General features: G+C 41.1%; 4 protein-coding genes, 1 long non-coding RNA gene and 4 other non-coding genes across 30 annotated transcripts; 6 read left to right on the top strand and 3 right to left on the bottom strand.

The window, feature by feature from the left end:
* Positions 1-70: 70 nt before the first annotated feature.
* On the top strand, positions 71-12697 carry Sema1b (Semaphorin 1b). Of its 2 annotated transcripts, none has more exons than XM_030389266.2 (7): positions 71-205; positions 5995-6746; positions 7478-7571; positions 8846-9537; positions 9608-10627; positions 10690-10882; positions 10966-12697. In XM_030389266.2, the coding sequence occupies exons 2-7, from the start codon at positions 6596-6598 to the stop codon at positions 11162-11164; spliced, it is 2349 nt and encodes a 782-aa protein (XP_030245126.1). In that variant the 5' UTR covers positions 71-205; positions 5995-6595; the 3' UTR covers positions 11165-12697. The 2 variants fall into 2 exon arrangements, with proteins under 2 accessions (XP_030245126.1, XP_030245125.1); XM_030389265.2 differs by lacking the exon at positions 71-205 and adding an exon at positions 5292-5460.
* Positions 12698-12983: 286 nt separating this feature from the next.
* LOC115565654 (uncharacterized) lies at positions 12984-15893 on the top strand. 20 transcript variants are annotated; one of them, XR_016197039.1, is made up of 11 exons: positions 12992-13190; positions 13402-13455; positions 13646-13699; positions 13880-13932; positions 14109-14159; positions 14343-14395; positions 14587-14640; positions 14827-14882; positions 15065-15118; positions 15310-15370; positions 15562-15743. It is a non-coding gene; the product is annotated as an uncharacterized LOC115565654 (long non-coding RNA). The 20 variants fall into 20 exon arrangements; XR_016197041.1 differs by adding an exon at positions 15809-15893 and having other exon boundaries at positions 12990-13190; positions 14109-14640; positions 15562-15610; XR_016197035.1 differs by having other exon boundaries at positions 15310-15743.
* On the top strand, positions 13220-13331 carry LOC149091107 (small nucleolar RNA snoMe18S-C1367). The gene has a single exon (XR_016197206.1). It is a non-coding gene; the product is annotated as a small nucleolar RNA snoMe18S-C1367 (small nucleolar RNA).
* On the top strand, positions 13492-13574 carry LOC149091106 (small nucleolar RNA Me28S-Cm3227). Its single transcript, XR_016197203.1, has one exon. It is a non-coding gene; the product is annotated as a small nucleolar RNA Me28S-Cm3227 (small nucleolar RNA).
* On the top strand, positions 13733-13813 carry LOC149091105 (small nucleolar RNA Me28S-Cm3227). The gene has a single exon (XR_016197202.1). It is a non-coding gene; the product is annotated as a small nucleolar RNA Me28S-Cm3227 (small nucleolar RNA).
* On the top strand, positions 14679-14756 carry LOC149091104 (small nucleolar RNA Me28S-Cm3227). Its single transcript, XR_016197204.1, has one exon. It is a non-coding gene; the product is annotated as a small nucleolar RNA Me28S-Cm3227 (small nucleolar RNA).
* Positions 15889-17117, bottom strand: cyp33 (peptidylprolyl isomerase cyclophilin-33). Its single transcript, XM_030388417.2, has 4 exons — positions 16824-17117; positions 16372-16764; positions 16131-16303; positions 15889-16069 (listed from the first exon to the last, which is right to left on the bottom strand). The coding sequence occupies exons 1-4, from the start codon at positions 17022-17024 to the stop codon at positions 15925-15927; spliced, it is 912 nt and encodes a 303-aa protein (XP_030244277.1). The 5' UTR covers positions 17025-17117; the 3' UTR covers positions 15889-15924.
* Positions 17118-17371: 254 nt separating this feature from the next.
* LOC115564265 (serine palmitoyltransferase small subunit B) lies at positions 17372-18107 on the bottom strand. The gene is made up of 2 exons (XM_030388414.2): positions 17850-18107; positions 17372-17599 (listed from the first exon to the last, which is right to left on the bottom strand). Exons 1-2 carry the CDS (start codon positions 17968-17970, stop codon positions 17412-17414), a joined length of 309 nt encoding a protein of 102 aa, XP_030244274.2. The 5' UTR covers positions 17971-18107; the 3' UTR covers positions 17372-17411.
* Cc2d2a (Coiled-coil and C2 domain containing 2A) lies at positions 17372-24960 on the bottom strand. Of its 2 annotated transcripts, XR_016197018.1 has the most exons (8): positions 23245-24960; positions 21456-22416; positions 19882-20165; positions 19105-19812; positions 18807-19045; positions 18621-18744; positions 18185-18533; positions 17372-17599 (listed from the first exon to the last, which is right to left on the bottom strand). XR_016197018.1 is itself a non-coding variant. In XM_089261734.1 (7 exons), exons 1-7 carry the CDS (start codon positions 24778-24780, stop codon positions 18342-18344), a joined length of 4044 nt encoding a protein of 1347 aa, XP_089117860.1. In that variant the 5' UTR covers positions 24781-24960; the 3' UTR covers positions 18181-18341. The 2 variants fall into 2 exon arrangements, 1 of the variants encoding a protein (XP_089117860.1); XM_089261734.1 differs by lacking the exon at positions 17372-17599 and having other exon boundaries at positions 18181-18533.
* Positions 24961-24974: the final 14 nt, after the last annotated feature.

Below are 24974 nucleotides of genomic sequence, written 5' to 3'. Positions count from 1 at the left end.
TTAGTGAGACCATATATTCGATTGCAGCTATAGGCATGCTAACTCTGTTCAGACTCGCTATCGATGTCGATATGCTGTCGAGCCGTCGCTATCATCACTAGGTGTATACCAAACAACTCACAGCAAAATGGCCGCCGTAGTGTAAAGAGTATAATTTTTGTAGTTCGTGTTTTTCGCTTAATTTGATCATTTTTTATGAATTTTGGTGAGTTTAGTGATGGCTAAGGCTTGCATCAAATGCATTCATATCATAAAAAATTAATATATTGTGAATTTTATGTGTAAAATTTATATTTAAAATCAAAGCTAATGTGATTACTGTTGCGTTTACTATACAAAAAAAACTACAAGCCAACTCAAGCGTACCAACCCCCGCGCCGCGCCGCGTTGCGTTTGCCCACACCTAGAGTCAAGCAACAAACAGGTTTTTATTGTGTACAGACGTGTGTTTTTCTCTCTTTTAATTTATGCACATACAACAACAACCAGCAGCAGCAGCACACACATGTATACACACATCTAAACAAACCAAACATGAAGCAGCATAAGCTTAAAAACGAGTAATACAAGAAAATACATAAATTGTAAAAGCGCGCGTGAGTGTGAGTGTGTGAGTGTGTATGCGTGCTGTAAACAGCACAGCAAGTAGTAGACGATGGCGAAGCAGCAGCTAGCCAAGTGCTAAAGTGGTGGCCAAGCAGCCAATTCGAACAGAAGCAAAAGAATAAGATGAAAAGAGACAGAGAGAGATAAAATAAAAAACAACAAACTAAACGACTCGCTACACAGCTACAGGTGAATTTGTGGACTTGTTGCCCCTCACTCTGAACAGTGGTCGAGGCGGTGGCCCAAGTGTTAGTGTCTGGCTAAGAACTGTAAAAGGCAGCAGCAGCAGCGAAACGAGTTAGCTGTCTTTGCTTTGAGTAGAAAATCTAATAAATTAGCAGCATAATCAATTCGCGTCGTTCTACAATAAGTTGGATCGAGTGGATGGAGTGGAAGTGGAAGCTAAAGTGCATATCGAAAGCTAACGGTAAACTGTCCTGCTCAAATTGAAATGCAAAGAACTGTGGCAAGAACAGCAACGCCCAAGCCAAGAGAAAGAAAAACCAACAACAAATTCGACTTCGAGTCAAAGTGTCAAAAACGGCAGCAGCCCAAAGTGGAACGCTCAGTGTCCCACTTAACCTCAAAAAAATCCAACTTCCCCCGTTCCTCTCTTTCTCACGCATTTTGAGAGATACTTAAATGCATCTGTGTGAGTGTGTGTGCGTGAATGCAACTGTGTAAATATGTGATATTGTTTGTTTGATTTATAAACGCGCTTGAAAACTGACAACTGAAAACAGAAAACAAGAAACTTCATCAATAGAAACTCCCACGCTCGTTTTACGCGCTATTAGCTATACTACTATTATGAGTATATATATATAAATATACTTATTTTGTGAATGAAAAACTTGTCGCGCCTTATACGTATTAAGAGCTCTATTTTGTTGTTCAAATTATTAAGCGCTCATTTGTTTGTTAGTTACACTTTGAATGGCAGGCGCTTCTGAATCATCTACGCTTCCGCTGAAACCCAACTGAGTAGCGCTTCTTAATTAAACTGGTTTAACTACGATACACAATATACATATCAATGAGTGTATGTGTGTGTGCGTGTGTGTGTATCTGAATCATGTAGGAGTTGGGCTCAAATCGGAAGTAAAGCCGTCTGTCCCCACGATTGTTCCGTGGATAAGTGATGTGAAAAGCAAAGTGAAGACTCGAAAGTGCATTGAACTGAACTAATGATAAGGAGAAGCCAGAACTAAAGCAAGTAAAAGAATGTTGCACTCATGTGAAACCGACTGCATTATACTCCTACACTAAACAACAAGAGCCGTCGAGCCAAGTCAAGCCAGACGTTATTTATTAGGGCATATTTAGTTTCCCACCTTTTTACGACTTCTGTTTTGGTCTTATCATTAAATGAGATCATAAATGGTCTACATTTTAGATATGGTATACCGAGAGAGGCATTTTATTATACTAGAACTTCATCATATCTATACGTTTAGAATATTTTATGATAATATTTAAGTATTTTATTATATAGTAAAAAAAAGCCTATTAAACTATAACTGTTTATACATCAAATTTCAAGCCTCTCTGAGTTCAATGTAGATAGACAATACTGAATATACTTCTTTCAAGCGAATAGAAAAGCCATTAAATATAATTAATGTAAAGCAAAAACAACTTCAACAAAGCGGTCTTTAGCTGTATTGAATTAATCAGTCATTGATATAAATTCAGACAATCAACAGACTATAAACATATATACATATGTATATATAATATGTGATAACAATAAATATGAGCTTTACAACACGTTCGACTTTGGTTGTTGTGAAACTGAAGTCGATAAATAATCAAAACGAAGTTCTCTACAGTATCAAGCTATATTATGGTATACCCATATTATTTGTTTACCGAATGAACTTTATTGCGGCTCTATTAATACGTCTATTTGATCGTCAGATTGTATGATCATAATATAGAGTATTGTAACTTATACCAAGAAACTAAGACAAAGAAAAATGTATAAAGAATTTTAAAGTATCAAAGTACTACCATAACAATTAGTAGGTTTACAGGGTATATCTGCCAACAGTCACGGCTTTGGCTAGACTCTGATGATACCCATTTAGATCGTTTACTGTAGATTACAAAACATCGCATGAAATATGCAAAATCTTAAAGATTGCAAAACAGCTTCAGAAGCAGAACCAGAACTGAAACCAGAAACAGAAACAGACATCGCCCAGTCAGTCAGTCTACGGGCTCTGCTGAATCTCTCTATAAGGCAGGTGGCAGCACCTGTTAGCTTTTGCCTTATTGTATTGACTAGCTGGACGCCCACTTGCCAAACAGGTTGCATGGTGGTAGTAGCAGCTCTATGATCAGGTTTCCAGCTAATATATGGGTATATGTATACATATATGTACATATATATGTTATATATGAGTGCCTCGTGGTGCTACATTTGGCTATATCTAATATTCATAGGCAGAAATCAATTTTAATTGTGGAGCACGTACTGGAAGAGCGCTCGACCGATTTATCTATTAACACGCTCACGCTTCCCACAGCGTTGCCCGAAGAAAATGCAGCAGCAGCAGCCGGAGCCGCATAGAGCGTCAGACGTGACATACATTTCACCGTTATCTTGATCAAGCTGCTTATCTGTGTGCATCAACAAATAGACGTAGAAAAAGATGAAGACGAACACAGGCCAAACACCCAGCTTGCTTATCAGCAAAGAAAAACCGGGAAAGTGTGAAACGAGTCAAGCGAGCGGCAGCTGTACGCAGACTGAGACACACACACACACACACACACACACACACCACAACCGAGTGACCGATAGATAGATTCTAACTGACATTTGAGCTAATTAATTAGTAGCACATAAATAGTCGTAGAATCAGCATTTTGTAACTGGTCTGTCGAAAGCGGAACGCACTTCCTGGCATTGAACTAAATGTGGCTTATGAAATTTTAGAGCTTAACAAAAAAACAACGAAAAACAAAAAAACAAAAACCACATAAAACATTTAATACTTATTCATATATAAATGTTTTATGTATGCATGCGGAGGGCAGCTCAAGAAAATAATACATTTGACTGAGCTGTTTTCCATATATAACTAAAGAAAGTTGGCTGCTGATAGCTCCTAGACTAAATGCCCTCAGTAATTTATTCAGCTGTTCCCATTTCAGCTGTGCGATATAGTAGTAGTAGTAGTAGTAGTAGTTGTTGTTGTTGTTGTTATTATTTTTTAAACAAATATGTCAGGCAAGCTATAAAATTTAACCTTTCTCATATAACTGATTTATCGACGGTCTGTTTTGTTTTCCGATTAAAAGAAAAAAGCCTTGAAGCTTCAATCATTTCTATTATATCTTCATATAATACTCATAATAAAGAAGACGGTATTGTAATACAGTGTAGAAATGTGCAAGAGTAGAGACAAATAGCTGAAAAAAAGATAAATAAATATACACATATATAACTTTTTTAGGCATATATATTATATATACATATGTTTATAGGTAGGTATATTTTATAGACCTGACGTCTATCTTTATAAAACTTTGCATGGGTCCGTTAATGTGTCTATTGTTGTTATTAGACATACAAGATAGATAGATAGGGCAACTATTGTTCAAAGCAACTCTGATATGAATGTTTTCCACTAAAACTTAATGAAATTTTCAGATTACCGATCTTTGTAAGGTCTTATTAAGACATTCAAACCGAAATCATTCCATTGAGAAACAAATATATAGCAGATCTGTTAAACGTACCTCGCATACAGTTTCTACAATTCTTAAGGTTAATTGTGGACCCCTATATTTTCAACATTAGCCGCACATATTACAAAACCGAGACATCGAATGGGCCAAGAGTCAGACGGGTCACTCGACCTGCAAACCTTCGGGCTGGTAAAACGATACCAGCAGCAGACACAACACAAATTCATTGACCAAAACAACAAGAAGACAAGCCAACAAGTGTGACCTTCAATTGGCCAATAAAGCAATTTATTGAAGATCATCTACCATCAGCATCGCCCCTCGCAGAGCCAAAACTTGTCCAAGTGTGACGGACGGCGAGGCGTGAGAAACTGTAGCAGACTTTTCCCACCTTTTCCCCTGCCATCGTCATAAAAAGAAAGGAAAAAACCTGAGGCCCACACATGGAAATTACGTGTGAGTGTTCGTGTGTGTCTGTGTGTGTGTGTGCGTGTGTGTGAACGTGTGATGAACAGCATTTGCAGGACAACACGTTCTGATATATTGAGAGCCTCTGTCTATCTAACTGATTAGACACCAAATGCTGACAAGGAAAATCAACGGAAAATACTGCACGTGATTTCCAACAAAACCAGGAAAAACTCACAAAACTATGATTCATACAAAATGCCGCTGAGCCACAGGACGCCATGAAACGGTGCGTGACACGTTAAGGGTGGTGCACCGAAGCAAATAATCGGTATGAGTGTGAGCGAGACAGAGAGCGGGAGACGTATATTGAGAGCGCTAAGTGCAGTGCTGCTAAAACTGTGCTCGGCTATAGCTTAAAGCGGCTCTCAAACTATGCTCGCGAGTGTGTAGGCGTAAGCTGTATTGTTGTTGCTTTGCCATAGCTACTGCAGCCGCTGCCTCTGTCGTTGTTGTTGTTTTTTGCGTTATTCTGTTTGCTGTGTTCGCTCAGTTGGCAATTTTTTGTTGTGTTCGCTCAGTTTCAGTGCTCGACGAGTTGGCCTAACGCGCGGTTCGGCTTGGACGATTTTAAAGCGTTTTCGTAGAAAGTGTGAAAAGTGTGTGAAGAATTTGCAAACAATCGCATTAACAAATGCGCCGAAACAAGTTTGAATGTTACACAAGTGAAATTAATGTTTCCATTTGGTAATAATATTCAACACTGAAGTGAAAACTATAAATAATTATATAATAATAAAAAGTAGTAAAAAAAAAAAATTATAAATATGAATAATAGGCGATAGAGAGTAAAAATCGAAACTATAATAAGATAATTATATCAGTTGTGGAAACTACTGATATTATAATCTACAAAAGTCAAAAACAATTATATATTGAAGTCGAGCAGTTGGTTAGGCATAAATAATATTACTATAAGATAAGCTGTGTCAAATATATTATAATTATATTTTAAGCTTTACTAGTGGTTATTGGATGAAAATACACATTTTATTATGAACAATGCAAAAACCTTAGTAGGTGAAATAACTGACCTACCTGAAGTATCACATAAAAGCGTAGTTAGCAGGAAACTAATGGAGGCCTATTAGCCCAATATTGCATACAAATTGAGCACAGCCAGCAATCAGGTCTAGTGAAATTCCAGGCATACCGCTAAAGCAAAAAAAAAAAAAAAAAACTACTTGGAATTAACCAACAATCTTTTTCATCTGATTGCAGGTTTTGCGTTTTCTTCTTTTGAGCACATCAACTAATAGCATTGAGAAAACAAACAAGCAAACAAAAAATAAATATATAAATAAAGAAATCAACAACAAGAGACGAAGAAGAACGACGCAGTGAAATTTATAATACAGAGCTACAGAGAACCGAGTGCAAGAGCTATGCTAGTAAATGAGCAACAACTGCAGCAACTACAGAGGCAACTGGCACGAGAATATGGCAGCAATCAGAATGACAAACTGCAGTGATTAAAACCAGTCAGGCCAGGCCCGGCCAGCCCCATTGGCACCAGCAGCCATCAGCCATCAGCCAGCCAGCCAGCCAGCTAGCGAGTCACTTAGTCTGTGAGTGTAGCAGCTGCACCACCCAAGCGAGAGTGGCAAACGCTGCTGAATCATCAGAATTCAGCACTACACAAAAAAAGAGATAGAAAAAAAGAACGAGCTGTAAAGAAAAAGCCAGGCTCAACAGAATTTCAAGTGCGCTACGTCAATTGAAAAGACTTTAATTCCAGCAAGTGCTGTCAGGGCGCAGCGCCGAGCTAAAGAACACGTCAAGAGACCTTCAGCGTGCAACGTCAACAACTGTGGCAGCAACAATGCTAATTACTGACCGGAGCAGATATCATCCACACAGGGGCTGTGGCAGCACCGCAACAGATGTCAAGTTGGGTGCATGCATCTGGCTTTGGCTCTGCATTGCGGCTGTCGGTGCTTGGATGCCCGATGTGCGGCCCGATTTACAAGCAAGTAAGTTCCAAGTTCGTCAACAATTACAATTACATTGTAACTCTGCCTCTTCCACACATCCACACATACATATATGTATGCACTTCCACTTTTGTATTATTGCTGTTTATTTGTGCCACTTGTTGTTTGTTTTGCTGTTTTATTCTCTTTCTTTGTTTCTGTATGTCTTTGGCTCTGCCGCTCGTTTATCAGCATTCGGCTGAGCTGGCTTATCGCGCCCAATTTTTCGCAATGCTTGCAACAAATTAGCGTTTCCTCTGAAGCAACATGCAAAATGGGCCATCTAATTACGGCCATTTATTCTAATGAAATCAAATGGCAGCTCAACTTTGCAGCTCACTTGCTTACGTTTCTCACAATCTTCGTTTCCAATGGTAGGGAAAAAAATTTGTGATTTGGGAAATTCTTAAAATAGTATAATAAATTAAATTAAATTGATAATAAATAGTAGAGCTTTTCTTTCGTCAATCAGAACATAGAGTTCTACAAATCAATCTTAAAAAGTCTTATAACTTAAATTAAAATTAAAGTCAATTAAATTTTTAGTTTATTCTCCTCAAGTTGGCTCAGATTTTAGCTCTTAGCACAGCTGCTGAAACCATATTTTTCCCGTCTTCTAATTATAATTATATATGGCTCTTTAGGCCCTAAAAGCTTGCAGCTTTCCCTCCCTCATGGCACTGGCAATAAAAATAATTCATATATTAATTGACTTTCATTTTGATTTGCAGAGCCAGACAAAGTGACGGCCAGCTTCTTTGGCAACACAACGGACTATTATAAGATTTTGGATCACAATGATGAGAGCATTCTCGTGGGTGCCAAGTAAGTACAGCGGATGATGCCCTATTTTAATTGATATGGCTGTATATGGACTTGGCCTGAAGGCCTGCCTACCTCCCTCCCTCCCTCACTCTCGCCTTGCCATATACGAATTAGCATCTACCTGAGCTGCATGCGAAAGCACTCATTTTTATTGGCACGAGCTAAATTAAATATTTATAAATAAAAAGAAAAAAAAAAAGGCAACTAGAAACAATGCTCGATTCGCGGAATAATTAACGCGCCATTGGCATTACGAATGTGTTTTCTTCTCGCTCTTTTCCGAGCAACTATTGTTGAAAAATGTGTTAATTTATCTGTATATCGATATACCCAATATATTTATTCATGTATGTGTGTGTGTATGTATATGCCAGTGTGTGTGTGTTTTGCTAGTCAAGTGCAAATCTTGCATTTCTCATTTGCTTTCCTGGAATCACGTATGTATATATCAGCCGGCCAAAATGTTTATTTACGTATAATTCTATTCAGCATTCACTTGAAATGAAACATGCTAAAGTGCAATTAACCAGATTCAGGCAGCAAAATGTTAAAAAAAGAGCAAGATTTATATAAATAAACATGAATTTGATTAATTATTATGTGGGTAATTAAAGAGTTTGAGTTTAGTAGCAGCTTAAAGCATATCCATAAAACGCTGCGGTCGTAAAAATAGCAGTACAAATAAATTTAGTGGCTTACTAACTAAATATAGACATTTGAATTAGTAAGAAATTGTTTCAGTTTAAGTACTACAACTAAATTTTTTATTAATTTTTTTTTTATTTTTTTGCCACTGCTGTTATATTTGTAATTCAATTAGCCAACATTAGATAAAAGCTTTTTGCTATTAACAAAAAATATACATTTAAGATACAATGTTTGCATAAATCTTAACGCCAAGGCCAAGACATATTTGAGGAAATGAGTCTGTGGCTAGCGAAGCACTGAGGCAGGTTCCAGCTGGTTGTCTTTAGATATCTAGCCCGAGCATCTCCGCATAGATGGAATGATGACAATTAAAACGCAATTGCATGCTTAAGTACTTGATTCAATGTTTCCAAGTTCCAATTATTTGCGCAAAAATAACCCTGACAAACTGATGACGGCTGACTGTATGTGTGTGTGTAAGTGTGTGTGTGTGTGTGTGTGCGGCTCATTTATTTTGGCTTGGTTAGCAATTAGCTAAATTAGCAGGCTGCACACATATGCACAGACGTGACACGACTGGCAGGCGTGGCAATTACGTAAATAATTTGATTATCGTCTCTTCGCAGGGACGTCATCTACAATATCACGCTGCGGGGACTGAAGGAGATCAGCCGACTGGAGTGGCCCAGCTCGGGCGCCGATCGTGAGCTGTGCGTGCTGAAGGGCAAACACGAATGGGATTGTCACAACTATTTGCGTGTGTTCGCCCGACTGCCCAATGGACAAATTCTGCTCTGCGGCACCAATTCGTACAAGCCGCGCTGTCGTCACTACACCACCGTGGATCAGGCGGCAGAGGGATCTGAGGCGAGTGCGGCAGCGGGCAGCGGCAACAGCATGCCGTACGAGATAACGCGAGATGTGGAGGCTCAGGGTCTCTGTCCGTACAGTCCCGCCCACAACAGCACCTATGTGTTTGCCGATGGGCAGCTGTATAGCGCCACGGTTGCCGATTTCTCTGGCGGAGATCCATTGATCTATCGCGAAAATCTGCGCACCGAGCAATACGATCTCAAGCAGCTCAATCAGCCAGACTTTGTGGGCGCCATCGAACGCAACGGCTTTGTGCTGTTCTTCTTCCGTGAACTGTCCATGGAGTATATGAACTTTGGCAAGGCGGTCTATTCCCGGGTGGGTCGCGTCTGCAAGAACGATCGCGGTGGACCCTACAATCATGCCAAGAGCTGGACATCATTCCTGAAAACACGACTCAACTGCTCGGTGCCGGGCGAGTTTCCATTCTACTTTGATGAGATACGTAAGTGCTGAAATGCTAATACGCCCACTCTGCACAGATTGATATGACATCATTATATTTACCCAAACAGAGGCTATAAGTCCGGTTGTGGAGAGCGGCCCCAATGCGTTGGTTTACGCAGTGTTTACCACACCGGTGAACGCCATATCCGGCTCGGCGGTCTGTGCCTATCGCGTGGATGACATATTGGCTGCCTTTGATGGGGCCTTTAAATCGCAGAAGGACTCCCAATCGCACTGGCTGCCGGTGGAGCAAACGCAGGTGCCTAAGCCACGGCCCGGCCAGTGTGTGGAGGACTCTCGCACTCTGACAAGCATTGCAGTGAACTTCATTAAGAATCATCCGCTAATGGAGAGCGCTGTGCCTGCTGTGCATGGCCGCCCGCTGCTCACCAAGGTCGATTTGCACCACCGGCTGACGTCCATTGCGGTGGACCCGCATGTGCGTGCATTGAATGGCAACCATTACGATGTCATCTACAGTGGCACCGATGACGGCAAGGTGACCAAGTTTATCAACATCGTGACATCGCATCAGAACAGCAGCGTCGATCGCTTGCGTACGGTGGTCATCTCTGAAATGCAAGTGCTGCCGCTGGGCACACCTGTCCGCGAGTTGGTTATCTCTTCCAAGAAGAACACGCTCGTCGTGGTCAGCGATGGACGGCTGGTAACGGTGCCCCTGCATCACTGCTCATTGATTGTGGACTGTCTGGGCTGCCTCAGCCTGCAGGACCCGAACTGTGCCTGGGATCTGCAGACTCACGAGTGCAAGAATCTGGCCGCCAGTCAACACAAGTTCGGCACCAAAACCTATCTGCAGAGTCTGAATACAACCAAAAAGGCCGCTGCGTTCTTGTGTCCGAAAACAGCCGCAGATCCCGTCATTGTCACCATGGCCCCCTCCCAAATGGAGGAGGTGCAAAAACTGCACTATGCCAGTGTGAGTGGTACGCCTGCAGAGGTGCAACCCAGCCTGGAGCAACAGCCAACGGGCAACGGTGGTGACTTTACGCTTAATGACTACATTGATGAGAACAAAATACCGCAGGCATCCGTGGATCCGGAGCAAGTTATGACCAATCTGCATGGTAAGTGAAAGAGTCAAATATGGCCTCCAATTTCTCACTTCACCGTTCTCTCCTCTTTGCAGATCCCCAGAAATCAATCGCTGTTGTCAATGAGGTGCACAAGGCTTCTACCTTGGCAGACAACACAATTATTATCATTGCTGTCGTGTCGTTTATGGCATTCTTTTTGGGTAGTATAATGGGCATCAAAATAAAGCAGTGGTGCAATCAAACCCGCTTGGATGCCAGCCACCACAATCACTTTGGCAAGCCGATGTAAGAACTAACTTTGCTGCAAACTATATGCAAATACTAAACATATACATTTCTTTCTGTCTCTCTCTTTGCTTGCATCGCAGTCAATTCAAGCATCAGAATAGCGGCAAGGACATTAATTTGCTAATCAATTCGAATCCATATACCACGACACAGAAAACACCGAATCTCGATCTTGAAAAAGATCGCAGTCACGAATGCAAAAACTCCACAGAACATTTGGAAAAGGAGCTGCCTTGCAAGACGTCCACTCTGACAAAAGTGAAGCGCACTTATATATGAGTAGGGAAACATCATCAGTTTTTTTGATGGCCAGTTTACCACAAAATTAGTCGAATTTTCGTTGTTTATGTTGATGTTAGTTGTAGTATTGCCCCGCCCCCCGATTGGACGTATCAGCAGTTTTTAATTGGCGCGTTTGAAACGCGTCTTGGCGCATCCGAAACTGCTGTGCTTATATTTAGTTACCTTCTTTTTTTTGTCAAGGTTTAGTTTAATTTATCGCTTAAGCGTAGCGTCGTGTGCTACAGCACACAGATAGTAATGGCAATAACATTAATTTAACATTGTCTGAATGCGCGACGACACGTCTGTTTATGTTTATTTGATAGTATAATTTGTAAGTGCAAAACTTAGAGCTTAAACGAATTGCATATCACATGTAGGAAGCTGAATCGGGCTACACAAAAAATTGGCTATTATGTTTTATTGAACAAAAGTTTTTGGTCATGCCCAAGAATATTGAACCCACCCATGAATCAAATATTTTTCTCGAAATTCAGACGATTATTTTTCTGTACAAGTATTTTGTTAGACTGAAAGTTTTTCTATTTTCTTTATAGTTTCTCCATGTGCATGCAACAATATGCTATTTAATAATAAACTTTCTGTTTTTGTGGCTAAGCAATGCAATATAAATTGTATCTAACATAAAGCTCAATAAGGAATTGAATATAAGAGAATGTATTTTTGTAATATTATATAATACAATCTAGATTTAAGCAACCCAAAACGATTATTTAACGTTTGGTTCTGCGGTCAAACATAAATGAGGCTGTTTCGTACGAACTGAGATCCCTTGACACAGCAGCCCTTAAAATAAATTGAATGAAATAACGCACAAATAATTATAGAACACGCCTTAAAACAAAAACAAACAAAAATATACACATATAACAATCAATTTATATGCCTATATTTAGGGCCTTAAATGTAAAGTAAAATTTTTAGACTAAGCATTAAAATAAATTTATACTTGCTTGCATGTATTTTAAAGCAGAATCAGCATTTTATATGTTTATGTTTATCATTTAAGATGTTGTCCGTCCGTAACAAATTCGAATTTTTTATAACATAATAATCATAATATATTTTTATATGTAATTGTATCTAAAATCTAAGAACAATCTTAAGCTTAAAAAAAAAAAAAATAATAATAATTTTATAAATCAGCAAACAAAAAAATGTCTATATACGATATATTTAACAATATATTAAGCATCAGGAAATGGTTGTGCTCGATGACTCAGAAAACAACTTTTTATAATCTTATCACAATCGAGCAATACCACATCCTGAAATTCTCATATTGTGATAGATTTTATTGAAATTTTTAATGGAAAACAAAAATTATATGCCTTTTAGGTTGAAAAACAATAATATATGTGAAACGGAGTCTCTCTGCATGCAAATATTCTCGATTGTACAAAAGTCGATATAAATTTTATAAAATATGTGTATTGTACTTGATATATTGTTGTAAAGGCATTCAATGAGCTATGCTAAATTTAATAAAGTCGTCATTTTTAATACGAATTACAATGTTTTTTCTTTCTATTGTTACTTAGTTATTTCTTATTACGTTTGATCTGAATTTCTCTTGTGTTTGGTATATACCTGACTGAATAGGAAACACACAAAGAGAATTCGTAAACAGATATGTGAGCGCACTCACGATTGAGTGGGTCTTTTAACAGTGCTTAGCGGACTGTTATAATAACATTTCCACACCCTGTTAAATGAAACAATCGTAACTTCCACTAGTTCTTTCAGTGAAATGTTAATAAATGCCTCTGGTATTTTTTATTTGTTTTAATGCTTAATGAACTTGGTCACACTGCTGTTGAGTGTCGCTCATTTCCTGTTCGCTTTTTTAGGGATTGAGTTGTCTGTTCTTCGTAATCAGTAATTATTTGCTGCATCGGAAGTTTTTCTACAATTTTTGTTCATCTAAAATATTTATGAATATGTGATCTATACAATAACATAAGCATTAATTTGCTTTGCTTGAAATTTAAATGGAAATATGGTAAGCGGCGTATTTACTTCGAGCATAATTTTTATGTATTGATGAATGTTCTTTTTCTGAAGAGTCGAATGCTAGTGCCTTTGCAAAAGGGTTTCTAGCGTTCTTACCTTGTAGAAAGAATAAGAACGGCCAACTGATTGTTTTATAGCAATTATTTCTGTACATTTTAAGCGCTTTACATACTAATGTATCTGATTTCAATTTATTGCAGCTGCCACATTTTGTTGCACGCACACGTGCTCAGAAGCCGGTATGTGAATAAAAGGTAAGTCTTAAAATGAAATTGTTGAATTTATCCAAATGTCTAATGATGATAAGTTCAATCTGAACAAAATGCTGTGTTGTCTCTTAACTAAAAATTAAACCAAAAGGATACTGATAATAATAAAAATAAGTTTGTAAATATGACTTGACTTTGAAAACTTCCTCACATAAGTTTTATATCATTGTTACAGACAATGCTGTACGCACGTGGTCGCAAGCCAGTTACTGCAATGGAAATCCCATAGGTAAATAAATGTCAAATTGTCTTAAATTAGTGTGCTCCCTGATGATAAGTTCAATCTGAACAAAGTGCTGTTGATTTATAACTTAAAATTAAACCAAAAGGATTCTGAAAAATTACAATTTAAATAGAATTGATTGGTATAATGGTAGCCAAAGTCTAACCCTTTCTCCCCTCTTTTCAGATTTCTTGGACCACAAACTAAACTCTTGAAACAAGAAACTTAATTGATGCATGGTAAGTTATATTAGGCGAACATATAATTAAATTATATTCAAATGATGAAATGTAATTACCGTACGATTTCTGTGATTAAAAACCCCATGGCTGCATTATTTGCAACTGATAAATTATTGTAAAGCAAATGCTAATCGTGACGAACTATGTTACTAATTAAGACGTCTCTTTTTTAGGACTTCAAAAGCAGTTGAATGCTGAATGGCATCATTGACAACCACTAAAAAGTAAGTAAACCAAAAATTTAGAAATATTTAAATTGTGTTTTAGAAATGATGAAAGTAATTACCGTATGATTTTTGTGATTATAAACCCATGGCTGCATTATTTGCAACTGAATTAAAAACGCAATTCAAAGATGGTGTAAACTCGAAATAATATAACTAATTCCTGGTATTTTTCAATTTCAGTTCTGCAAAGATGCATACAGTAAATTAATATTCCTGTGGCACGTTAAGCTAAGGTATGTTTCAGTTTGTTTTTTACAGACTCTGTTAATCATTTTCTTAAATGATGAACACTTTATCTATAATAACTTTCGTTCTACTGAGTAGAAAATGCGGAGAAATATAACTGACAAATGCATATAAAACATTTACTAAGACGTTTATTAATTTCGTAATAACTAAATGAGCTCTTTCTTTTACTTATCAGGATTTTCAGTGGCCGCTTATATGTGTGGAAAAAAACATAGAGCTTAATATAGAGGTAAATACTCAAATTGACTTGGTTTTTTGTTATAAGGCTTCATCTTGATGATAATTTTAATCTGACAACCATGCTGTGTAACCAATCAAATTAAACCAAAAGGATACTGATAAAAACATTCAATTAAAATTTACAATAAAATCTAACCCTGACTTGTATCTAATCTATGCCATTCTTTACTTGCAGTACATCCGGGAATGGAACTCTCTAGAAGGGCCTCTTCTTACATAGTCTGCGCCAAGGTATGTCTATATTTTGCCATATATTGAACAAAAACTTGGAAAACTCTTCATGATGTATACTTCTTAGTATAGTTCATTAGAAACAAACATGTTACAAACTTTTGAAGCTGATATATAACAATTTATAAGTTAAGAATAAGTTAACTAAATTCAAACTATAATTTCAACTTTCCAATTTGCAGTTGTGGATGCGCTGACTCGATGTTAATTTTAGTGCACTTACTCAAAGCCTCAAGGTATGTTTAATTGATATTGAAATTCAATCATTTTTTTTATCTGATGAACTATCCTTATTCAGGATTCCCTCTTCTGAGTAGAACCCATTAAAAACCATGCGGTCAAGTCTCCCTGTCTGAACACAATCCTAAATTATATTATTTAATGTATATATTTTAGGCGAAACTAAATGAATTTTCTTTATTTACAGCTCTAACTGCGCTTTGCCTTCGATATGCAGCTTTTGGAGTGAAGTTTGACTTATCAGAAAGGTAAGTTTACTAGATATTTGTAGCATAGACTATATATTGCCTGATGAACTATCCTTATTCAGGATTCCCTCTTCTGAGTAGAACCCATTAAAAACCATGCGGTCAAGTCTCCCTGTCTGATCAAATTTAAAAAAATAGCTTTCCATGCTTAATCCAACAAATTGTTAATAATTTACAAACTATATTTGCAGCTGGCTATATCTATTTGCCTTTTTCGATATCCAGGACAGCTTTGAAGAGGTAAGAAGGAATACCATAGTACATTATTAGTCGTATGTCTTTAATATGATGAAAATTCCCTTTTGGGAGTTAAGGCCTGAGTAATTAACACCATGCTGTTTTATCTTCTTTCCCCAACTGATATATAAATAATTGTTAGATACTTTGCAAGCATTCTTTGATCTGCAATATAAATTAATTTTCTGTTTTTCCTTTCAGATTACAATTACCCGGCTGACCACTGACTCCTTATAAATACTTTGAGTACAACTGAATAAAAACAATTGAAAAATTCAATATTACAATTTTAAATTATGTTTATTCTTAAGCCACATTCATTTGAGTTCGCCACAGGCGTAGATAATAATCTTTTGGGAGGGGGTGCCAGATTTGTTTCCACATTTTTCCATTTTGCGTACCACATCTGCGCCGCTGATGACATGACCAAAGACCACGTGCTTGTTATCCAGCCAGTCGGTCCTGCGAAATATATAAATGGAGTATTATCATCTGAGTAGTTATGCCTTTTGAAAATCTTTACTTTGTGGTGCATATGAAGAACTGTGATCCATTTGTGTTGGGTCCTGAATTGGCCATAGATAACGTGCCGAAGCTGTTGTGTTTCAAATTGAAATTCTCGTCGGCGAATTTCTTGCCATAAATGGATTTGCCACCGGTGCCATTATTGTTGGTGAAATCTCCGCCCTGACACATCTGGAATTTAAATATATAGACGTCGATTAGCCTTTCATATGCCTTTCATAGATGCAGCTGCAACTTACGAATTCGGGAATGATGCGATGAAATGTGCAGCCTTTGTAGCCATAGCCCTGCTCGTGTGTGCAGAGCTGCCGAAAGTTCTCCGCCGTCTTGGGCACCACGTCGGCGCGCAGTAGCATGACAATGCGTCCAGCATCGTTGCCTCCAATACGTATATCAAAGAACACCTGTGGATTTCGTTTTTCCGATTTCTCAATCACTGCTGGCCCTGTTGAGGGCGTTGCTATCGTTTCCTTTGGCTCCTCTGTTTCGCCGCCCTCTGCCTGTAATGTGGCTCCCGCGTGCTTTTGCAGCCAGTCGTCATCCGCCCATACAGGCTTAAAGCTGTCCTCCTTGACGCGCACCGGCTTGGCTAGATTGACGCGTATCGTACGACCACACAGCTCTGAATCATTCTAAAAGAATCTCTCCTTCTTTGACTGATTGCTCTGATAAACTAAATGCTTGGGCTCACCATGTTGTCAATGGCGGAGGCAGCATCTTCATAATTCTCGTACTCAATGAAGGCAAATCCACGATGTTTTTGCGATTCATAGTCGACCGGCATTTGAATGTCCGCAATATCGCCAAATGGTATAAATGCATTGTTCAGCAGCCTTTCCGTGACCTCATCGGCTAATCCACCAACATAAACAGTCCGTTTGTCATTCGACATTACTCACATAAACGTTTATGTTTTCAATTACTTTTGTAAATAAAATGCGCCCAGCTGCTGCAAAGGGTTTACTGTATTTTTTCCTAGCGAGTTGGCAGCAACACTTCATGCAGAGCTGCCAGCTAATAGAAGCTATTCGCCGGGTGGCAGCATTGGCATAATGTTAGCGCGCGATTTATTAGTGTTATCGATTTTTGAAATTTGTGTACATGCAATGATAATTTTACAGTAGTTAACAAAACAATAATAAAATAGGTTTCATTAATTTTCTTTCTTTTTAATTCGACAATTTTTTATATAAATAATAGTAAAAACATGTTTTTAATACAGATTTTTTTCATTATATATATATATTATTTTTGTATTAATAATAATTACTAAATAATGTTACGTAAGGTAAGATTCACTATTACTGCATATTCCATCTGCTGTCACACATTTGATATTATTAAAAGTGTCATTTATATTCGTGGCAGTCGGCGGAATTAGAAACCCAACCAGCCTTAGGCAATAGCCGGGCACATACGCATACGAGGCATACAGAATAAGGGATATGCAGCTGCCAATGAGTATGTCTGCAATTATAATAATACAGATTACATTATTGTAAATAGTAAGCTATACATTTTCTATATGGCACCATTTCGCGCAACAGTTAGTCATAGTCTCTATGACGGGCAAATACTGACCGAAATAGATAAGATACAATTTGTTGCCGTGAGAGCGACAGGGAAAGAGAGAGTTGGTGGACTGGATGATAGCCATCAAGTTAATGATTGGTAATCGCTGATTAATAGCTGCTGCACTCATGGTATAGCTACTTACGGCAGAACACCTTCTCCCATGGCTCGCAGATGGCTATCTGTGTGTTCAGCTCATAGAGTCTGTAGAGCCAGAGCACGTACCGCTGGAATTTCGCAAATTTTTCAGCCATTTTCAAAGGCATGGCGATACCATAGCCGACGATGGTACAAAGTTCGGTACACGATCTAAACGCACGGAAGGTGCGCAGTGAACTAAAACTGAACTGAACGGAACACGGCCAAATCGGGAAACGAAAGAAACCACAAACCAAAAGCCACAAACCAGAAACCACAAACCACAAACACGCCACAAGGAACGTTATCGTAAAATGTTTGTAAATCGAGTTAAATACTTACTTTCCCGCTTTTCGTGCAGTGAGTGATAAAGAATTTGTTATTATTGATTAGCGTTTGTGGGCATTATCTACGAAGACAGCCGGCTCACCGAATTTCGTTATCAACAACCGAGCATTGACGCTATTTACACCGCATTGATGCACGGCGAGTCAATCAATTAGGCGACCAGTGGCACTATTGACAGCAGAAACACCCAAACGGATAGCACATCGTTGGCATAGGCATTAATGTGCACCGCCACACAGAACTCGACGGCCGCATTGTTGTTGTAGTGTATGCAGCTGGTGCGAATGCGCTCCGATATCGCCGACAGGTTGGTGTAGGCAAAGTTTATGGTAAAGCCATAAAGCTGAATAACAATAAAGATAAAATGCAAAGATATTATTAACTGATTTTCAGGGAAACACCACGCACACACACACACGCTCATACACACCCTATAGTTGGGAAACTCGCGCTCCAGCTCCTCACTGAAGGCCGGCTCATCGTAGCGATTGCCTGAGAGCGTACTCAAACTCTCCATTTCACTCAAAATTCTCAGCAGGTGTGGCTGAAAGGCACTGGAGAAGATCACAATCGATTATCGGCTGGCTACTGGATACAGGCATATCTTGATACCCACCGGTTCCACAGTGTTTTGCGTGTGGTGCGCCAGGCGCTTATCTTTTTCATAATCTTGCGCTCGATATGCTTCTGCAGCTGACTCAGGTGATAGCTGCGCTTGTACGCATAGTTGCGCTTCTGGATGCCACCGCGTGGCGCCTCCTGCCGCTTGGTGAACACCGGCAGCCAGCATTCGCTGTTCTGCACATCGAAATTCGTCATGCTGACGCGCTCTTCCGCCTGTATATTGATATAGATCTAAGTGAAAAATGAATTTAGTTTTACTAATGTATGATGGCATGCACAGCTCAGCTCACATTCTGCGGCGTCACCAGCGAGTAGACTCGTGTCAGCGGACAAAAAACATCCTGCAGCTGGTAGCGTTTGCCAGTTGTGGGCGCCACTAGCACCAGTTCGCCGCTGTCCGGCTGTCGGTAGATGACGAACGTGGACTCGCCATAGGGACAGGCCAATCCGAGCAGCAGCCAGCACTCGAGGCCCAATGCCAGCATATAATTGCACAACAGCACGCCCAGATCCTTCACGGAGCACCAGGTGCTGTCCAGCAGCGTTTGGTTGTTCAGCCAAACGCCTTCAAAGTTCTGGCACCCATCCAGCGAACTGCGCACCGGAGTGAGCAGGGAGACAAAACGACAAACACGCTCCAGCTGCGATTCACTGGGCAGCGGCACCGGCTCCAGCAGACGTGTGAGGCACACGCGTTTGCCATGCGAAGTGCATATCAACGGCTCCACATATCGTTGCGGATGTGGCAGTAGCGGTTGCACCTCCAGGCGGCGCTCGCGCAAATATTGCTGCAGTTGTGGCAGCTCCGCACAGGCCAGGCCGCCAATTTGCAGCGGCTTCACCTGGTTGGCCGGCTCCACGCTCAGATAGAACCAGAGATGCACACTCTCCTTGAACTCCGGATATTGCTCCACCGATATATTGGTCACCGAATCAATCAGCGGCCGCTTATAGCCGACCAGCACCTTGGGCATGCACAGCTCAATGCATCCCTCGAACTGCAAGAGTATATTATATTAGTGATTCAGCCAGTCAAGTAGTAAACGTAGCCAAGTCTCTCCACTCACCTTGCGACTGGCCAAGAGGCTGCTAATGGGCACTCGATATTCCCCCAGCCAGTTGCATTGCACGCGCTGGTAGAGATCGGATGCCTCGTCCGTGTACTGCTGCTCGATCAGTTCGTCAAATAGGCTAATCTTCAGATCCTCACGTAAGTCGCTGAGCTGACCCGTCAGCTGCAGCTGCAGATGCTCATTCCATGTGGGATTCGAGCCCTCTGCGGTGCGACTGCGACACAGTCTCTGGCCATAGCTTAGTGTTATAAATGGACGTACATTCGAGTACATCAGCGCTGCAACATATGGAAATATCGATTTCAATTTACAGGGTATTTGAAAGTCGGTCAGTCGGTCATAAGCGACAGGCTTGCTGATAAGATACTAAATACATACATATGTATATTGCAATATAATCATCAATTGTTTGCCAATAGGTTCTGAAATTTGCGACAAATAACTGTTAACCGTTTTATTTTCTACGCTCTGTTCGCTAACACAACCGATAAATTATATGCACTCTCGCTCTCACAATTAGACTTCGGTTCGTCTCTCTTTGCTTTCTCTTGAGTGCATTGAGTAATTCGTGTCACGTTCTTTCAACGAGTATCGTGATATTTGCTAAAATTAATCGCCTACGTATGGTCCTCTCAGTTATGGCATTAGATGCGGTTGAACGAGCGATTGAAACTTGCCTAATAAACAAGATAGGAACAGAATAACCAGTGGACAGTCCTCTCTCTCTCTCTCTCTCTCTCTCTCTCTCTCTCTCACATACACTTTCTATGAAAGCTACTGCACCATATATTTAATATACATAGAAAGAGAGAGTGAGTGAGCGAGAGAAAGATTTATATAGCGAGAGGAGGCATCCACAATAATCAAAATATTTTTCGGCTAGGAAGGTATAAATTTCGGTCAATTTTAATACTTGGCCACACAATGCCAATGATGGATGGCAAGCTTAAGTGGTTCGCTCTGCTGACTTCGCTGCAGCTCGTCCTGGTGAGCACGGCTGAAGGACTGAGGAATTTCGATCGCTGTACTTTTGCACTGGAATTGGATAGACTGAACGTTCCACGCCAAGAAATACCCAGATGGGTTTTTATCGCACGAGAGGTGAGCAGCTATCGTGCTAACGTGGTTAGCCCAAAAGATATCGAGGGCTTTCAGCACTACGGGATCTTTCAAATTGGCGAACAATTTTGGTGCAAGTCTGAAAGGGGAACTAAAAACGCCTGCAAGGTGGAATGTTCTCAACTGATTTTGGACGACATTCAGCCCTCGCTCGACTGCGCAAGGATAATACTTGAAAAACATGGCTGGAGTGCCTGGCCAGATGGACAGGTTGATGTGGACGATTGCTTCGTCGAAAAAGGACATAGCGTAAATGGAACTGCACCTGCAAGAGTAGATAAATGTGGTCCAGGAGGATCGAAAGGAAGCTCGAGAGCTTATGCACAATTCGAGTACTAAACTTTCAACAACGTACATATGTATATAAAAGATATGTATATATTTGCATGTATATGTAGGCAAGTGTCTCATTTCTGGGCTAGGCCGTTCCATCGAGCAGATTCACTTACTCTGGGTAACGAATAGACTGGCGCTTAGATCGCTGTTTGTGCCGGCGCTGTTCCGTCGTCGTCCCTGTTGCTCCACGTTGAGAATGTGGCGACTGCGCACTGGCACGCCCGTGGCACGCACTACATGCAACGAGACAATGAACTGTTGCAGCTGTTGACTCGAGGCACACGTCGGCTGGGGCTGCCACACGGGCGGCTCACGGCTGGGACTGTTGCCCGATTGGCGAACAAAAATGGAGCAGAGTGCACGCCAAATTGTTGACCAGCCCATTGAATGCTCTGTGGGGGAGCCATCGCTCCACAGCTGGAGCAGCGGCAATGGTGCTTGAAGCAGCTTGGCCCGTTGTGCGCACTGGTTCATTATGGTCTCGTATAGCAGTTGGAGAAACTTGCGGCCCCGATGCTTGTGCAGATCGATTGGATGCCAAATGGTGCCCGGATCTAGCAATTGGCCAACATTCGCATTGGGTCCGTGCTCCTCCAGCTCAACAATTTCATGCGCCAGCGCTGGCACGAAACTCAGCTGTTTGGTGTGAAAATTGCGCTGCTGATGTCGCGAATAGAGCAGCTGAAATCTCTTGTTCTGGAACAGTTCCTCGATGCTGCACAACAGCATCTGTTGCTCGGCAAAGATGAGCGGCGCATGCCGTATCGCTGCATCGCTGCCTCCTTCCGCCGACGCGGACAAACTGTTCGCCAGCAACGTTTGCCTCAGTGCCGGCGGCAGCGGCTGCACATCGTCCAGCTCATTGCTGCTGCTGCCGCCATCAGGACAATAGTAATCAATGTGCACATAGAGGTCCCCGGCTAATTTCGGGCGCATTGCCGAGGATGAAGTCTTCGATGATGTCACCTCGAAGCTTAATTTCTCCTCCGATCTGCCCCTTTGTGTTGCCTGCACCGGAGCGTTTATCAGCGCCAATCGGCGACTGTGCGCCGTTATTGTCGATTTCTCATACAGCTATATTTATGCATAGAGAAAGGGGGGAGAGAGAAAGAGAGAGAAACGCTTAGTCGTTTGATAGGTGCATATGTATGTATGTATGTATATGTTATGGATGTTATGCTATGGCATGATATATACTATATATGCTCAGTCAACCGTAATCTCGGTTCTTTTTATACTCATTCACGGAAGTGTGCAATATCCGTCTCCCGTCTTGCTGTCCGTCCGTCTGTCCGTATGAACGCAGTTTATTTCGGCCCTATTGAAACTAGAAACTTTGGCACACATACTCGTGTATTTCTACGATTTATAAAGTGTTAAAACTTTAGAGGCGTGGCAAATTGGAAAATGCATTTTCCGATATACCAGAAATCATATTAGTTGAATACATGATATCCAGAATTCCCATTTGCAATGACAGTCAGGGCATACAAATACAGACACATGCATACCCACATACATACATATACATATAACAATTGATAGCGATTACGACTGCCATTAATCAAAGAGTAATAGAAACATTTACAGTCAGGCAGTAGCCACATAACTATTTACAATGCAATTGTAATTTTTATACTCATTCACAAAAGTGAAATGGGTATATTGGTTGCGTGCAATGTCCGTCCTGCTGCCCGTACGTCTGTCCCACTTGAAAGTTGCAAAAATATTGTATGTATTTATGTATATAGTTGTGTAAATAGATTTTCTCAAAATATCCAAGAGTTGGCGGATATATCTACGCTTATTAGGGGCGTGGCGAATAACTGCATTTTCTACATTTCTATTGACAAGAGAATGAATGAATCACATATAGATAATAGATATACTAAATAAACTTACCCAAATATTGAGCTCTTTGGGATTGGTGCGATTTAGCAGCACGCCAATCGTCTCATTCATGTCCACATGCAGATCCTGTTCCAGGCGATATGTGCGCGACTGTGCCACAAATTGGCTGTCCAGGTAGATCTTCAGGTAGTAGTTGCGATCCAAGCTCAACTGATTGCTTGCTGCTGCTGCTGCTGCTGCCGTCGCCTTGGGCTCATTGGGCATTGTTGCATCAGCTGGCAGACGCTGCACAAAGACTTCCGGCTCCTCTGGATCCTGAAAGGCTCGCTCATAGTCTGCCTTCAGAGACTCCATGATTTCCGTAAACCGCGGCTTACGCGGCGGCTTCGTATGCGCCGCTGTCGAATGCTCGCTGTCGTTCCAAATGCGCCGCTGCTGATAGTACAGCTCCAGATGCTCACGATACACCTCGGCCAGGTCTGTCTCGAAACGCTGTTTCCACGCCGAGCAGGAGACGTTCAAATCAGCAGGCGGCACCAGCCGCAGGCTCAGGCTGAAGCGTGTGCACCGAAACTGTTGTCGCTTGCGCAGCTCCTTCAATTTAGCCCATTCGGCGAGCAGACGCTGCAGCAGCAGACGCTGCGCCCTGGACTCGGCATAGTAGCGTTTTCGCAGCTGCTGCGTCAATAGCAATTGCCGCTGAACGTGCACCGCCAGCAGCGATGGCTCCTGCTCCTGCTGCTGCTGCTGCCTGCTGGCATCGATTAGGCGGGCAGCCACATTGCGAGCGATTTGCAACTCTTCGCGCAGCTTATTGCAAATCTGACTGTTCACATTGTATGTGTAGAGATCGTAGAGATCCTCCAGTTGCTGCGCCAGCCGATGCTCCTCCAGCAGCTGTGGATGCTCGCTGAAGCGCAACTGTTTCAGGCACAACTTCAGGCAACGACTCATGGGCAGTCCGTGGAAGGTCGCCAACGGCACAGGTGCCAGGAAGACGCCTTTAAACTGCCTCGAGCAATTGCTGTGGTAGAGCGTGGTATCGATGGTGAAACGACCCGATTCACAGTCTGACAGCTGCGCGATAAATCTGGCATTTAGTTTGGCGGACGTTTTACTATATCTGGCCTCCTCCTGAAACCGATTCAGCATGCGTATCTGCTGGGGCTTCAGCTGGGGTTCACATTCACTTAGCTGCAGTGGCAAATGCAGCCGCTCACTGGGCGAATAGAACAAAGTGGAGTCATAATGATGGCGCTGTCGCTGCAGCTTTGCGGACACAACGGGTGGCTCAGCGAGTTCAATTTGTAAGAAGCTGGCCGCAGTGCATTGTGCAGGTGTGTCATCCTTTGGAAGTTCCTTTCCGCCAGCTGAGGCGTCCACAGAATCAACTGCTTCGGCATTGTGAAAAAACTGCAAACTGCGCGCTTCCAAATCCTCATCTGCTGTTTGTTGTGCGGCGACCTTTTCACTTTGCCGCAGCAACTGTTGAACTTCCCTTTCAGACTTGCGATATGCACGTGTTGTTTGTGTTTTCATCTTTTTCTTGCTGCGCTTAGTTTTTATTGAATTTGCTTCTGGCTCCATTTTAACTTAGGTTTGACAATAAATGAAAATAACCGTTTGTTTGGATTTTTCACAGGGTGGCTTCGTTGCCTAGGTAGCCTAGTTGTTTTGGCTATCGATATTTCAAATAGGACAACATATCGATTATTTAGAAAAAATACCAACTTGAAAGTATATTTAAAATAAACGGCAAAAATTAAGCGCCAATAAGATAC

Source organism: Drosophila navojoa, chromosome 5, assembly GCF_054131105.1.
Source record: "Drosophila navojoa isolate 15081-1374.11 chromosome 5, UAZ_NAV_1.0, whole genome shotgun sequence".
In the NCBI taxonomy this organism is placed as follows: domain Eukaryota; kingdom Metazoa; phylum Arthropoda; class Insecta; order Diptera; family Drosophilidae; genus Drosophila; species Drosophila navojoa.
This window is presented reverse-complemented; position numbering and strand designations above follow the sequence as displayed.

Excerpts from the sequence above, each read along its gene's own strand:
- Cc2d2a (XM_089261734.1), bottom strand. The coding sequence starts at position 24,780 with ATGGAGCCAGAAGCAAATTCAATAAAAACTAAGCGCAGCAAGAAAAAG. Across the intron at positions 20,166-21,455 it reads CAGTCTATTCGTTACCCAGA|CGCTGATGTACTCGAATGTA; the intron begins GTAAGTGAATCT and ends CATATGTTGCAG. Across the intron at positions 19,046-19,104 it reads CGCTGGTGACGCCGCAGAAT|ATCTATATCAATATACAGGC; the intron begins GTGAGCTGAGCT and ends TTTTTCACTTAG.
- Sema1b (XM_030389266.2), top strand. The coding sequence starts at position 6,596 with ATGCTAATTACTGACCGGAGCAGATATCATCCACACAGGGGCTGTGGC. Across the intron at positions 10,628-10,689 it reads AGTTATGACCAATCTGCATG|ATCCCCAGAAATCAATCGCT; the intron begins GTAAGTGAAAGA and ends TCCTCTTTGCAG. Across the intron at positions 10,883-10,965 it reads AATCACTTTGGCAAGCCGAT|TCAATTCAAGCATCAGAATA; the intron begins GTAAGAACTAAC and ends CTTGCATCGCAG.
- cyp33 (XM_030388417.2), bottom strand. The coding sequence starts at position 17,024 with ATGTCGAATGACAAACGGACTGTTTATGTTGGTGGATTAGCCGATGAG. Across the intron at positions 16,765-16,823 it reads CCTCCGCCATTGACAACATG|AATGATTCAGAGCTGTGTGG; the intron begins GTGAGCCCAAGC and ends AGATTCTTTTAG. Across the intron at positions 16,070-16,130 it reads TTCTTCATATGCACCACAAA|GACCGACTGGCTGGATAACA; the intron begins GTAAAGATTTTC and ends TATATTTCGCAG.
- LOC115564265 (XM_030388414.2), bottom strand. The coding sequence starts at position 17,970 with ATGCCTTTGAAAATGGCTGAAAAATTTGCGAAATTCCAGCGGTACGTG. Across the intron at positions 17,600-17,849 it reads ATGGGAGAAGGTGTTCTGCC|ACATACTCATTGGCAGCTGC; the intron begins GTAAGTAGCTAT and ends TTATAATTGCAG.